This window comes from Rana temporaria, chromosome 1 (genome assembly GCF_905171775.1).
Source record: "Rana temporaria chromosome 1, aRanTem1.1, whole genome shotgun sequence".
Taxonomy (NCBI): Eukaryota; Metazoa; Chordata; class Amphibia; order Anura; family Ranidae; genus Rana; species Rana temporaria.
In genome coordinates, this window is record NC_053489.1 from 127,011,836 (window position 1) to 127,026,489 (window position 14,654).

Here is a 14,654-nt window from a genome sequence, read left to right on the forward strand (position 1 = left end):
AGTGTCCCCATAGCAAGAAGCTTGCTATTGGGGGTGCTGGTCAAGGAGGAGGAGCCAGGAGCGCCAGCCGGTAACCCAAGAAGAGGACGATTGGGCTGCCCTGAGCAAAACTATTACACAAAGCAGGCAAGTAAGTAGAACATGTTTGTTATAAAAATAATAATAAAAAAAAGCCAAACATTTAATACCACTTTAAAGCGGAAGGCAAATTATTATTGGACCCTCCTCAAAGTGACCCCTCTCTCCAAAACTGCAAGGGTTGAATGCTTGTTTTAACCCGAAAAAGCAGCTATACGTACCACATCCCTCGCTCCTGCAGGCTTCCGCTGAATTGCAGCACTGGTTGATTGCAGGCATTCCGATCTCATATGAAATGCAGGACCAGCATTCCTGCATGGTTAGTGCAGAAATGGAGAGCCTGCCTACAACCTTTAGAGCTGGAAGGCCTTGAAGTGTGGTGAATGCCAGGGGAGCCCCACTTCATGGATAAGTATAACTGCCCTCCAGACAAAAATCTGCATTTTAACACTTGCTCACATACTAGCTGTCACTTTTTAAAATCAGCGCTTCTATGCAGGGCTCTGCCCACTTGCCACGTCATTCCTTCAAACAGCTCTGTGTGTGAATGAACTACAAGCCCTGACATCCTTTGTGGTTGTGGGCTTATAGCTCATTGATTTAGACCGGTCAGTGAATTTGCATGCCCGTATGGGATGTACGGGTACACAGATACACTGACAGATCTGATTTTTCGAATTTTTATTGCAGATGCAACATGCACTGTCTCTTTTGCAATAAAATCAGCAAATGTAAGACCAAAAATTTACATTAAGGCCCCTTGCACCATAATTTACTGATGTTTATTCAGGAATTTGTGACGTCCATGTGCATGGGGCCAAAAACTGTAAAGATCCAAGTAATGTTGAGTAAAGGTGTGCAAGCATATAAACTAGTAAAATTCTTCTTCATTGCCAGTATTGTAATGACTGCACTTAAAGCGGTTGTAAACCCATCGATGTAACACTTAAAAAAACTGTTAACATTCCCGGCATGCCGGGAATGCTAACTGCACATTGGTTGTGCTCTCAACCAAACTGTCAAACCATCCAATGGCTGGTGTCATAACTGATCACATGTGCAGCTTCATGGCAGTTGAAGATTGAACAAAGGCCAAGATGGCAGCTTCCTTGGCTGGAAAAGATAGGAGGGTTTACAACCGCTTTAAATGTAACATTTTCTAGTACTAGTCACTGTATTACTGATCTTTCTCAGTTGTGTGCAATGTCCCATAGACGACAATGCATCTCATTTCAGATCAGTAATAAACTCAGGCCTACACCAGACAGACATAAAAAGCAATCATGTAATCGAGTCATATTGAATGCATCCTTCACAAAGGTTGCAAGTATAAGGATTGGTCCTGATTCTAGGCAACTACAATTATCTGCAAAGTAGAACTCAGAGTGGGAGAATTGAGGGGCAGAAATGAAAGCTTGTGTGGCTCTACGGAACTGTACAGAGAGGTTCTTCTAATGTTATAAACTGGCTATACAATCTTCCATCATCACAAGGCCTCAGTCAATTACCTGAAGGGTCTGTATTCTTTATTTGCCCCAGAAAGAACTACAAGATCCGGACATTCATCTCCATGTTCATCTTCCTCATCACCGTCTTGACTTTCAACATCATCATCATCCGAAATTCCCTTTTTAAGTCTGTTTTCATCATCATCAGCAGTTACAGGGTTTTCTGTAATAGACTTGTGTTTGTCATCCCCAGTCTGACCTTCTAGTTCTGCCAAAGCACTATGAAAGTCTGACAAGTCTATACTTTTGTCATTTCTGTATTCTGGTTCAGAAGCAGGAGCGGAATCACTCAGGGACGTGCCATGCATAGCTTCAGATAAGCTCTTGTCATTATTGTTATCGAGATTAGGTTCTAAATGAAAATCTTCAGTTGGTGGACCAGTACTGTCTGCATCTTGCGTCTCACAATCTGGGCCCTCTGGCTGTAAGAGATCATCATCCTCCTGCATTTCTTTTGTATAGCCACTAGCTGAAATCTCCACATCAAGAGAGCATTCTTTCCTAAAAAGAAAATAATTGAAAGTAAAAGGCAAAATAACTTGTATCCAACAGCTACAACATTTGGAGAGACCATGAGGTGTACAATACTGAAGGGGCAAACTAAATATCTAGGATTGTGATGGATCCAAATAAGAGCAGTGTAAATTATTCTAATGCCAATAACTCAAATGTGGCTACATCAATTTAGGCAGGCCTAGCTGGTGGATAGGCCTGTTTGTTTGCATTCTGGGCTGAAAGTGGCTCAGGGCAGGGCTGGGTGACTCACAGGTAGCATCACTGTCACTTGCCTCTTTCTTCTAGAAAGTGCTGGAAGGAGAGGGAAGGAGAGGTGGAGCCCACTGGGATATCTTGAGGAGCCTTGACCACCTCGGATTGGCAGGGGGCAGATATCCTTAAATACCTGGGGTCAGCCCAGCTGTGGGAGGAGCCATCGGGTGGCAGAGCTGGAGTGAGAAAATGTGGAGGCTGTTGGGGCCCAGGTCGAGTTCCTCAATCTTGGGGGAGGGGAGGTTGTGACCCTGGGCTAGGGCTCGGGTGCATGCAGGAGTGAAGAGATCCTGAAAAGAGGCACACAAGAAGAGAGGACAGCGAGAGAGAACACTTCTATAAGTCTCCAGGGAGGACAACTGGTCACAGCCAGGAGGGCTGGTGAGTGAGCACAGTCAGGAGGACTGGGGAGGCATGCCTGATAGAACTGGGAGATTGCAGTTTGAGAAAGGGCTGAGGAAAGGGCAGAGGAAAGGGCAATGGAAAGAGATCTTTGCAGTCAGGGTGGTAGGAAGGGCCTGAAGAGAGCTATCTGGGAGTGGTAGCTGAATAGATGACAGCTAGCACCTGAACTATTCTACACCACAAGGGCCAGAGGACTCTGCCTGCAAAAGGCAGTTCACCGAGGCCTGGCTGAAGTAATGTCAGGCCCAACCATGCAGTGATAGCTAGTCTGGAGGAGCGACAGGCTGCAGCAAGTGAAGTGCTGGAGGAGTAACGGTGTGCAGCAAGTGAAGTGCTGGAGGAGTAAAGGATAAGACTGTACACAAGTACGAGTATTTCCAAAGCAATTATAAGGAGAAAGCTTGTACTTACTGGATATCCCGGAAAGTTGGGAAAAGTTCACTTTCATAATTGAAGCGCTTTAGGAAGAAATCTCGAATACATTTCACATCTCTGTCAAAATACCTAAAAAACAGGAAGAAAAGGAAAAAACATATGTGCTCCAGACAACTCCAATTTTCTTCTAATCTACAACTATATTGGTCTCTTCTCAGTGATGATCACGGATACACGACTAGGGCCGAAACAACTAATCGATTAATCGACAAATAATCGATTATGAAATTAATCGATTAAAATTTTCATAATCGATTTAAATCGGCCAGTAACATAATGGGGTTAAAAAAAAAATTTGCCCTTTATAGCACAAAGAAGCAAATCGCTACTGTAAATATTACTTTCACTGTCCCACAGTAAAAAAATGAACCCCTTACAGTAGCGATTATTTTCTCTTTTTGTACTTATTTTTGTTTTTTTAACCCCGTTCTGTTACTAAACATCTCAGGCCTGGGTTTCACACCTCTGTGTTTTTTGGTGCTTTTTGCAGAAACACACTACAGTTCATTTACATGTTTTCCTATGGGACACGTTTACATCCATGATTTTTTTTCAGCTGCTGCGTATTTGGAAAGGGCAAGGACTTAACGCAAAAATGTGCTATTTTGTTTTTTTTGATTCAATATACTTCAATGGAGAAGCTGCAGAAAAGCATGTAATGTGTTTTTGCGGCAATTTGTGTTTTGTTATCTGCCCAACAATAAATTGGCCCAAAAAATATTAAAAATGCAATTTTTAAGGCTATTATCCGATTAATCAAAACAATAAATCGGCCAACTAATCGATTATGAAAATAATCGTTAGTTGCAGCCCTATACACGACATTAAAATGGTCTATTGCAGCTCAAATATAAGCTGATGAATCACTTGAGCATATTCTTGGCAGTGCTGCTAAATCTATGTTTTTACCAAGATTCTACTAGACAAAGAAAAATGATGCCATTAGGAAGTAGCTGATGTTGTCATGAATAATGTAGCAGTAAATGGTCGCTAGTTCAAGCATTACCTAAAATGCTGCATTTCATTAAGTCAAGGACATCTCATGTCAGTGTAGGCTTAAAAGGGAACAGCCTCTGATATCGCTACTCTAACAGGATAATACGCACCATTCACCATTTTGATGAGATGTAGACACCATTTGTGGGAAATCAATCAAGGTGACATGGTCCTCATCATCCAACATGATATTAAACTCATTGAAGTCTCCGTGGATCAAGCCATGATTAGCAAGTTTGACAATGAGTTCCATTAACTCGCTGTACAATGACTCCGGGTCTTCCAAGTGACGAATCTGGCACCTAACAGTAGGAAACAAAAAAGGTTAGGATGCCCCGATTCTACAATTAAAGCTCTGCTCCAGCCAAAACGTTCCTTTATCCGAATATAATGGAGACAAGCAAGAGTCAGGATGTTACTGCTCTCAGGGTCCCTATAGTGAGATTCCCACCCACTGGTGGATTGAGACAATAAAACCACTTCAGTGGACTAGGGGGAAAAAAAATGCTAGAATCTCAATAAGGTCGTTTGCTAAACTTATATATACGGTATAACGTGTTTTTTTTTTTAAATAACAAAACCACACAAGACTTTACAATCACTTTAATTTTCTGACTAAAGCTATACTTTAGCCTAGGTTCACACTGCTGCGAATTCAAAATCGCGGTAAAATGCGCGATTTTGGCCGCAATTTAATGTAAATCGCGGCCCGAAAAAGCAAAAAGTAGTACAGGAACTACTTTTTGAAATCGCAGATGCGGTGTCGCACTGATTAGGACAGTGCCATTGCCGACAATTGCCGGCAAATGCCGCCGATTTGAGATGCCATTTGACATGTCAAATCGCATCTCAAATTGTTCCAAATCGTACCCAGTGTGAACCAGGGCTTAAGGACGCAAACAAAGGTGAGTTGGCAATCCCAGCATTCCAAGAATATAACTTTTTTTAAACCGTTTAATAGATGGGTTTAGTTGCACTTTATGATTAACTTCTGTTTAGGGGCTCTGGGCTTCAGCAAGAAGAAACAGGAGCAATGCTGGAAGCAATTTACAGCACATACTATATTTGGTAGCATAATTATGAATGTATGTTCCTTGCTAAACATTAAATTTTATCAAGTTGTTATGGGTAAAATTCTTCTGTATGGTGATTAAAATATTAACAGAAACCAGATTCATGTAAACCCAAAAAATTGTTTTTTTGTTTTTGATGTCACAATGTAGAGTATAAGATTCCCTATCATCTGTGCCCAGTCTTGCCACACAGAGTTAATCCAGCGCTGAGCAATCCTCTTTTAATGTTCAGTGAAAATTAACAGAATTACAGATAAAAACTTGCCAAATTATAAAGTCCGTTTCTCTGTTCTTGCTTTGTGTTACAGGTTATTTACATATGTAGAGCTTGGACATGTTTATCATATGTTATGTTATGTTTATCATAATATGAGGTGATCCAAAGTTCATTGTATATTACCAGGATATGTAAATAAACTGTAACACAAAGCAAGAACAGAGAAACGGACTTTATAATTTGGCAAGTTTTTATCTGGAATTCTGTTAATTTTCACTGAACATTAAAAGAGGATTGCTCAGCGCTGGATTAACTCTGTGTGCCAAGACTGGGCACAGATGATAGGGAATCTTATACTCTACATTGTGACATCAAAAACAAAAAAAGTTTTTGGGGTTTACATCCACTTTAATGAAATACAGGCAATTATTCTCCTAATGCCAAATGAATAGATTTTTTTGCCAGGTGCCATGAACTATCGTATCCAGAATCTGAGGAGGCTGTAAAACAAATCCAAAAAGGACCAGCACAAGACTGAGATGTATGGATTGAACCGGATGCCAGGGCAACAATAAAATAAGGAAGAAAGAACCTGGAAACAAAGATTCCAATTCATTGTATAAAGCATGGAGAAGTAATAAACCACAAGATCACAAAACTGCCTGCATATAACAGCACTGGATGTCCACTTGTAGCTTCAGACAATTTTTAAACGTCGTTTAAGTTGGTGGCAAGCCTTCTGGTGACACATAAAAGGTCAATTATTAAACCTCCTCTGGGACACATTCAGCAAAATAAAGGAACGGGGTTCTCATTTATTTAACGTGGAAAATTCATTTGCATAATTACAGATTCATTTTCTGAGGCACTGGAAGCAATGCAAGTAAATCAGTAGATCAGCCTCTTAATTTTTTTTATTTAAAAAGACTAATTTGCAATTTAAACATATTTATTCAGAGCAAGGATATGGCTGCTGGAAATCCAACGTGAACATAATAGGCAAACATTTACTAATTAATTGGTCTACACTGCTTACAGCAGCAAGTGTAAACATGACTCTGAACAAAGACGCTTTGAAACATTTATCTTTGCAGCTTGTCACTTGATTTTTATTCTTGATTCAATGAGCACCTTTTAACCTCAATTTTATTTAAATGTACTAATATGACCTTTACATTTAGCCAAATAAGTCAAAATCATGACAAAACACTGTTATAGTGACATCATGTGGCAGATGCAAAAACTGCAGCAAAACTTAAATGAATAGCAAAAGGAAGTAAAAATACATTTATTTATGCTAAATTGGTGCAACCATACACCTTTTAGTGGCATATAATTTAAAACAAAATAACAGAAAAACAGCCGATTTTCATGCTTCTAGCTCTCTAACCAATAAGACAGCAATAGCCGCCTCAATATATTTTATCAACAAAAAAGCTGTTCATTAAAACAGAGATGAAGCATATTTACACATTTTCAGAAGATGTTTTATTAACACCTTCAGCCCCAGAAGATTGTACTCCCTTAATGACAAGGCCATTTTTTGCGATACGTCACTATGTTACTTTAACTGACAATTGCACGGTTGTGCGATGTACCATGCATGACAAACAAAGGGCCGACAATTACCGTATTTGCCGGTGTATAAGGCGACTGGGCGTATAAGACGACCCCCTAATTTTACTTTCTTTTAAGATTTTTTGCCTCTACTCACCGTATAAGACGACCCCCCTTTCCGAAGCTTCCGACGCTTCATATTTCTTCCTTCTGGAGCCATATTCTTCTTCCTTCTTGCTGGAGCCAATCACGGCAAGCGATGTATTGTATTAATGAATACAAAGCCTGCTTGGATTGGCAGAGGCTGTAACATCACCAGCATGCGCCTCTCTGACTCTTAAAGCCAATCTGTGCAGGCTACTGTATGATCGGCAGAGGTTGTTACTCCAATCCAAGCAGGCTCCGTATTTATTTGAATACATCGCTCACCTGGATTGGCTAAGCGGTATATACTGTATGTAGCCGAAGCTACATGCAGTATTACCGCATATCCAGCAGGCATCCAAGCAGCTGACCCGGCGTATAAGACGACCCCTGCTTTTTGGCCAGTTTTTTTAAGTGTAAAAGGTAGTCTTATAAGCCAGCAAATACAGTATATCAATTTTTTTATATACACACACACACACACACACACACACACACACACACACACACACACACACACATATATGTTTTTTCTTTTTTTACTTTGCTATAAAACATATCCAGTAAAAAGATAAAATCAAATTTCTTCATCAATTTAGGCCAATAGTCTGCTACATATTTTTGGTAAAAAAAATCCCAATAAGCGTATAGTGATTGGTTTGCGCAAAGGTTATAGCGTCTACAAACTATGGGATAGAATTATGGACTTTATTGTTTTTACTGGTGATGGCCGCAATCAGCGATTTTTACCGGTACTGTGACATTACGGCAAACAAATCTGACACCAAGTGACACTTTATGGGGACCAGCGACACCAATACAGTGAGCAGTGCTAAAAAAATAAAAAGCACCGTTACTGTATAAATGACACTCGCAGGGAAGAAGTTATCAGGGGTGATCAAAGGGTTAAGTGTGTGCCCTGGGTGCGATTGCTAACTGTATGAGGGAGGGACTGACAGGAAGAACACAGAGATCCATGTCCCTGCTTACACGCTTCAAAGTTGTGCCCGCTTGTGGAATGGTGACAAAACGTACCTTTAATCTCCAAATGCAACGTTTAATTTTTTAACAGCTTACCTGTAAAATCGTTTTCTTGGAGTACACCACGGGACACAGAGCCATAATCATTACAAAATGGGTTGTATGGTCACCAGAGGTGATTGGATACTGGCACAACCAGAGACAGTTCCCCTCCATATAGCCCCTCCCATCAGGGAAGTACCTCAGTTTTGTAGCAAAGCAAAAAGGTTCCCATAAGAAGGGGGGGGGACCTCTGTGTCCTGTGGTGTACTCCAAGAAAACCATTTTACAGGTAAGCTGTTATAAAAATACTATTTTCTTTATCGTACACGGGACACAGAGCCATAATCAGTACATAATGGGATGTCCCAGAGCAATGCCCTTATATGAAGGGGGGGGGAGAGACACAGATCAAGCAGGCCGCTACGGACAAGAAGCTCTATACTGCAGCCCGCAGTACACTTCGCCCAAAGGTGGCATCCTCATGTCTTTTCACATCTATTTGATAACATTTAAAAAATGTGTGGACTGAAGACCAAGTTGCAGCTTTACAGAGTCACCGAAGCCTAGTGGTGCACTGCCCATGAAGCACTTATCGCCCTGGAAGATTGCACCCCAACAGAAAAAGGAGGAGTTTTGCTTTTTAAACCATAGGCTTGAATAACAGTTTGTCGAATCCACCTGGAGATGGTGGATTTTGATGCCACTTGTCCCTTCTTGAGACCATCTGACAAAATAAACAAAACGTCTGTTTTGCGTATCTGAGCGGTTGCCTGCAAATACACTTTTACTGCTCTCACTAGATCTAGAGAGTGCAAATATCTTTCCTCCGCTGTCTGCGGATCCGGAAAAAAAGAAGGCAGGACAATATCCCGATTTAAATGAAAAGCAGACAGCACCTTAGGTAAAAAGGCAGGCTGGGGTCGAAATACAACTTTGTCCTTATGAAAAATTAAATAAGGCTTTTTACAAGAAAGCACTGCTAATTCAGATACTCTTCTATTCGAAGAGATAGCAATCAAGAATGCCAATTTCTTGCTTAAAAGGATCAGCGGAATCTGGCGAATAGGTTCAAAAGGTTGCTTCTGCAACACTGACAATACTAAATTCAGATCCCATGGGCATAAGGGAGCTCTGACTGGCGGATTGGTCCGCAGTACCCCTTTAATGAAGGCCCGAGCTAGGGAATGAGATGCCAGTGGTCTTTGAAAGAAGAGTGATAGAGCTGATATTTGACCCTTAAATGGTACTAAGGGCTAATTTTATATCTACTCCTAGCTGGCAAAAGGCGAGAATCCTACTTATGTTATATCTTTGAGGATCCCATTTGTTAGTTTCACACCATGAAACATATGAGCCTGGATTCACATACATTGGCGCATATTTATGCCGGCGTAGCGTATCTAATATACGCTACCCCGACGTCACGCAGAGAGGCAAGCGCCAAATTCTCAAAGCACTTGCCTCCCAAACTGCGCTGGGTTCCCTCGGCGTAAGCCGTCGTAGGTGGAAGTGGGCGTGAGTCATGCTGAGACGTGACCCCATGCAAATGATGGGCCAAGCGTCATAGAAGTACTTAAAACGAATGGCGCATGCGCCGTCCCGTGGGCGCATCCCAGTGCGCATGCTCAGAATCACGTCGAAACTGCCTAAGATACGTCGAATCACTGCCTACGGCATGAACGTAACCTACGCCTAGCCATATTCACGTACTGCGTAAAATACGTCGGCTGTGTTCCCTGGTCCATACCTTTGCATGAGATGCGCCTCTTATATGGGGAATAACTTTACGCCGGACGTACGACTTACATAAACCGCGTATATTATGCCCCGGGCGCAACTACCTTTGTGAATCGGCGTATCTCCCTCATTTGCATATGTGCATAGAAAATCAATGGGAGCGCCACTTGCGGCCAGCGTAAATATGCGCCCACGATACGCCGGCGTATTAAAGTTACGTTGGTCGGATGAAGCCTATTTTCAGGCGTATCTCAGATTGTGGGCACGGCGCACAGATACGAAGGCGCAAAGTTACACTTAAGCGGCGTATCTCGAGATACGTCGGCGTAAGTGCTTTGTGAATCCGGGCCATGCTTTCCAGACTCTGTAGTAAATAAGCCTGGAAGCTGGCTTTCTGGCATTAATAAGTGTGAAAAGCACCGGACCTAAGATTCCTCGCTTTTTTAGAATGTGGGTCTCACCAGCCAAACCGTCAAATTTAGCTTTGTAAGAAAGGATGGAACACTGGACCTTGCGACAGCAGATCGTGCAGAAGCTTCCAAGGTGTTCCTACCGCCATGTTTATGATCTCGGCGTACCACTCTCTCCTGGGCCAATCTGGGGCCACTAAGATTTCCCACTTGATCCTGCAAAGTATCCTTTGTAATAAAGTAATTGGAGGAAACGCATAGATCAGTGAAAACTGATTCCACGGAATTGTTAAAGCATCCGATTCGTAGGCCAGAGGATCTCTCGTCCTGGACACAAAGTTGTCCAACTTCCTGTTGAACCTGGAAGCTAGTAGATCTACATCCGGGGTCCCCCATCTCTGGCAAATAGCCTGAAAGATTTCGGGGTGGAGAGACCACTCTCCTGGTCATGAACTGGTGACTCAAATAGTCTGCTTGCCAGTACTCCTGGAATGAAAATTGCAGATAGACAAGGGACATGTTCTTCTGCCCATTTCAAAATGTGATTCACCTCCTTTTGGGCACCCTGGCTGCGGCTGCCTCCTTGGTGATTAATGTAAGCTACTGCTGTAGCATTGTTGAATTGAATCCGAACTGGGTGGCCCTGTAACCTGCCTGTCCAGGTTCTGAGGGCTAAGTATACTGTCCGTATTTCTAGTAGAGTCAAAGATCAGCGACCTGATCTTTGACTCTGGTAGCAATACCCGGCTTTGGGCTGTATCTATGACCATGCCCAGATACTCTACTCTTCTTTGGGCTTGCATCGAGGATTTTTGTAGGTTTACAATTCATCCTAAAATGTTCCAGGTATCTTATAGTGGTGGTCACAGCATGATGTAATTCTGCCACTAACTGATCTATCACAAGTAGATCATCTAGATAGGCTGTTACCGCTATGCCCTGTGCTCTGAGATTTGCCAGCAGAGGGGCTAGCACCTTTGTAAATACCCGGGGTGTGGTAGCCACACCAAATGGCAGAGCCACAAATTGGAAGTGGCGATGCTCCCCCGCAAACCTTAAGAACCTTTGGTGAGCGTGATGGATAGGCACATGTTAATATGCGTCCCTGATGTCTATGGATGACATGAATTCTCCGCCTTGTAGGGTGGAGACCACTGAACGAATAGTTTCCATTCGGAAATGGCGAATATTCAGAAACTGATTTAGAGATCTTAAAACCAGAATGGCTCCGACGTCTCTGTTGGGTTTTGGAATCACAAAGAGGTTTGAATAAAAACCTGAACCTTGCTCCTTTAAGGGTACTTCTGTGATCACCCCTTGGGACAGCAAGTGATCCAGTAATTTGAAGAAGAGTGCTCTTTTTAGGAGGATCTTTGGAGAGCCTTGAGCTTCGGAACTGAGAAGATGGGATCTCCCGAAATTCCAGCTTGTACCCTAGGGATACTGTGGATACTACCCCATTTGTCCTGGATTTCTGTCTGCCATGCCGCTGAAAACTGACAAAGCCGTCCCCCCACTCGGCCAAGCGGGGGCGCCTCTTCATGCAGAGGCTTTGGGGTTTTGCTTGCTAGCCTTTGAACCCCACTGCTTCTTGTTCTTCTGGGCCTGGTCCTCTTTAGCTTTTGTGGATGGCTGAAAATGCCGTCGCCACTGGCTGGAGGTAGTTTTACAAGGAGCCGGGGGGAGAGAGAACGTTTAAAACAAGGTTGCTTGTTTTTCTTCTTCTCTGGTAATAGCGTAGTCTTTCCACACGATATCTTTTGGATATATTTCTCCAAATCTTCCCCAAGTTTGCTAGAAGCTTTTTGCATGGTGCCTCTGCAGAACCAATGTTTTAGCCAAAGAATTTTGCGCATGTGCACCAGCTGGAGTGTAAGACGAGATGCTTGCTGGATTGAATCTCTCATAGCATCTATTGTAAAACATAAGGCTTTAGGCAAATTTTCCCACAATTTGACCTGCTCTGGAGATAACTCCTTTAGCCCTTCTTCTTTTACCTGGTCCTTAACCAGTTCCCGACCCGCTCATGTACATATACGTCAGCAGAATGGCACGGACAGGCACATCAACGTACCTGTACGTCCTCTGCTTGACGGGGGTCGGGGGTCCGATCGGGACCCCCCCCCAGTACATGGCGCGGGTCGGTAATCTTCAGGAGCGATCCGGGATGCGGGGGCGGCAGTTCGTTTTTGTCCGCCCCCTCCGGATCGCTCCCCAGCCAATCAGCTTCCTCCCCCGCCCTCCTCTGCCTGCATTGTAAACACAGGCAGAGGAGGAAGCGATGTCACCGCTCCTCCCGCCGGTATTTTCGTCCGGCGGAGGAGCGGAGACATCACACATTGAGTACACAAGCACTACACTGACACACAGACACATAGGCTTACGATCCCCCCCCCGGTCACCCCCCGATCGCCCCCACCAGCCCCCCCCTGTCACACCGTCACTAAATTGCAGTGATCATTTACTGATCACTGCATTTAGTTTCAGTGTGACAGGCAGTTAGTGTCAGGCAGTTAGTGTTAGGTCCAGGATAGCCCCCCCCCCCCAATAAAGGTTTTAACCCCTTGATCACCCCCTAGTTAACCCTTTCACCCCCCTTTTTCCAGCGTCACTAAGCGATCGTTTTTTTGATCGCTGTATTAGTGTCGCTCGTGCCACTAGGTAGCTAGTTTTTTTTTGAGGTTCGCCGCCATGTTTTTATAGCGTTAGAAAATTTATGGGGGTACCTAACGCTATAAAAACATGGCGGCGAACCTCAAAAAAAACTAGCTACCTAGCGGCACGAGCGACACTAATACAGCGATCAGAAAAACGATCGCTTAGTGACGCTGGCAAAAGGGGGGTGAAAGGGTTAACTAGGGGGTGATCAAGGGGTTAAAACCTTTATTGGGGGGGTAGGGGGCTACACTGGACCTAACACTTTTAACCCCTTGATCACCCCCTAGTTAACCCTTTCACCCCCCTTTTGCCAGCGTCACTAAGCGATCGTTTTTCTGATCGCTGTACTAGTGTCGCTCGTGCCACTAGGTAGCTAGTTTTTTTTTAGGTTCGCCGCCATGTTTTTATAGCGTTAGAAAATTTATGGGGGTACCTAACGCTATAAAAACATGGCGGCGAACCTCAAAAAAAACTAGCTACCTAGCGGCACGAGCGACACTAATACAGCGATCAGAAAAACGATCGCTTAGTGACGCTGGCAAAAGGGGGGTGAAAGGGTTAACTAGGGGGTGATCAAGGGGTTAAAACCTTTATTGGGGGGGTAGGGGGCTACACTGGACCTAACACTTTTAACCCCTTGATCACCCCCTAGTTAACCCTTTCACCCCCTATTGCCAGCGTCACTAAGCGATCGTTTTTTTCTGATCGCTGTATTAGTGTCGCTGGTGCCGCTAGGTAGCTAGTTATTTTTTGAGGTTCGCCCGCCAGGTTTTTATAGCGTTAGGTACCCCCATACATTTTCTAATAAAGGTTTTAACCCCCGATTGCCCCTAGAGTTAACCCTTTTACCCCCTATTACCAGCATCACTAAGCGATCATTTTTCTGATCGCTGTATTAGTGTCGCTGGTGCCGCTAGGTAGCTAGTTAGTGCCAGTAACGCTTACACCCACGCGCAAAACATACTCCCCCCATATGTGGAATTACACCCCAAAATACATTCTGCTGCTTCTCCTGAGTACGGGGCTACCACATGTGTGAGACTTTTTGGGAGCCTAGCCGCGTACGGGACCCCAAAAAACAATCACCGCCTTCAGGCTTTCTAAGGGTGTAAATTTTTGATTTCACTCCTCACTACCCATCACAGTTTCGAAGGCCATAAAATGCCAAAATAGCACAAAAACCCCCCAAATGACCCCATTTTGGAAAGTAGACACCCCAAGCTATTTTCTGAGAGGGATGTCGAGTCCATGGAATATTTTATATTTTGACACAAGTTGCGGGAATATGATAAACTGATTTTTTTTTGCACAAAGTTGTCACTAAATTATATATTTCTCACACATGCCATGGTTATATGTGGAATTGCACCCCAAAATACATTCTGCTGCTTCTCCTGAGTACGGAGATACCACATGTGTGGGACTTTTTGGGAGCTTAGCCGCGTACGGGACCCCGAAAACCAATCACCACCTTCAAGATTTGTGTGAGTGAAATCAAAAATGTATGTCCTTAGAAATCTTGAAGGTGGTGATTGGTTTTCGGGGTCCCGTACGCGGCTAAGCTCCCAAAAAGTCCCACACATGTGGTATCCCCGTACTCAGGAGAAGCAGCAGAATGTATTTTGGGGTGCAATACCACATATAA

At 43.5% G+C, this 14,654-nt stretch overlaps 1 protein-coding gene across 1 annotated transcript in view; it reads right to left on the reverse strand.

Moving 5' to 3' along the window:
- Positions 1-14,654, reverse strand: part of RIOK2 (RIO kinase 2) — a 62,641-nt gene that overhangs the window by 18,523 nt on the left and 29,464 nt on the right. The window contains exons 6-8 of the mRNA XM_040342644.1: positions 4,301-4,492; positions 3,171-3,263; positions 1,587-2,087 (exon numbers count right to left, since the gene is read on the reverse strand). Coding sequence (XP_040198578.1) covers positions 1,587-2,087; positions 3,171-3,263; positions 4,301-4,492 — 786 coding nt within the window. The remainder of the gene's footprint in view (positions 1-1,586; positions 2,088-3,170; positions 3,264-4,300; positions 4,493-14,654) is intronic.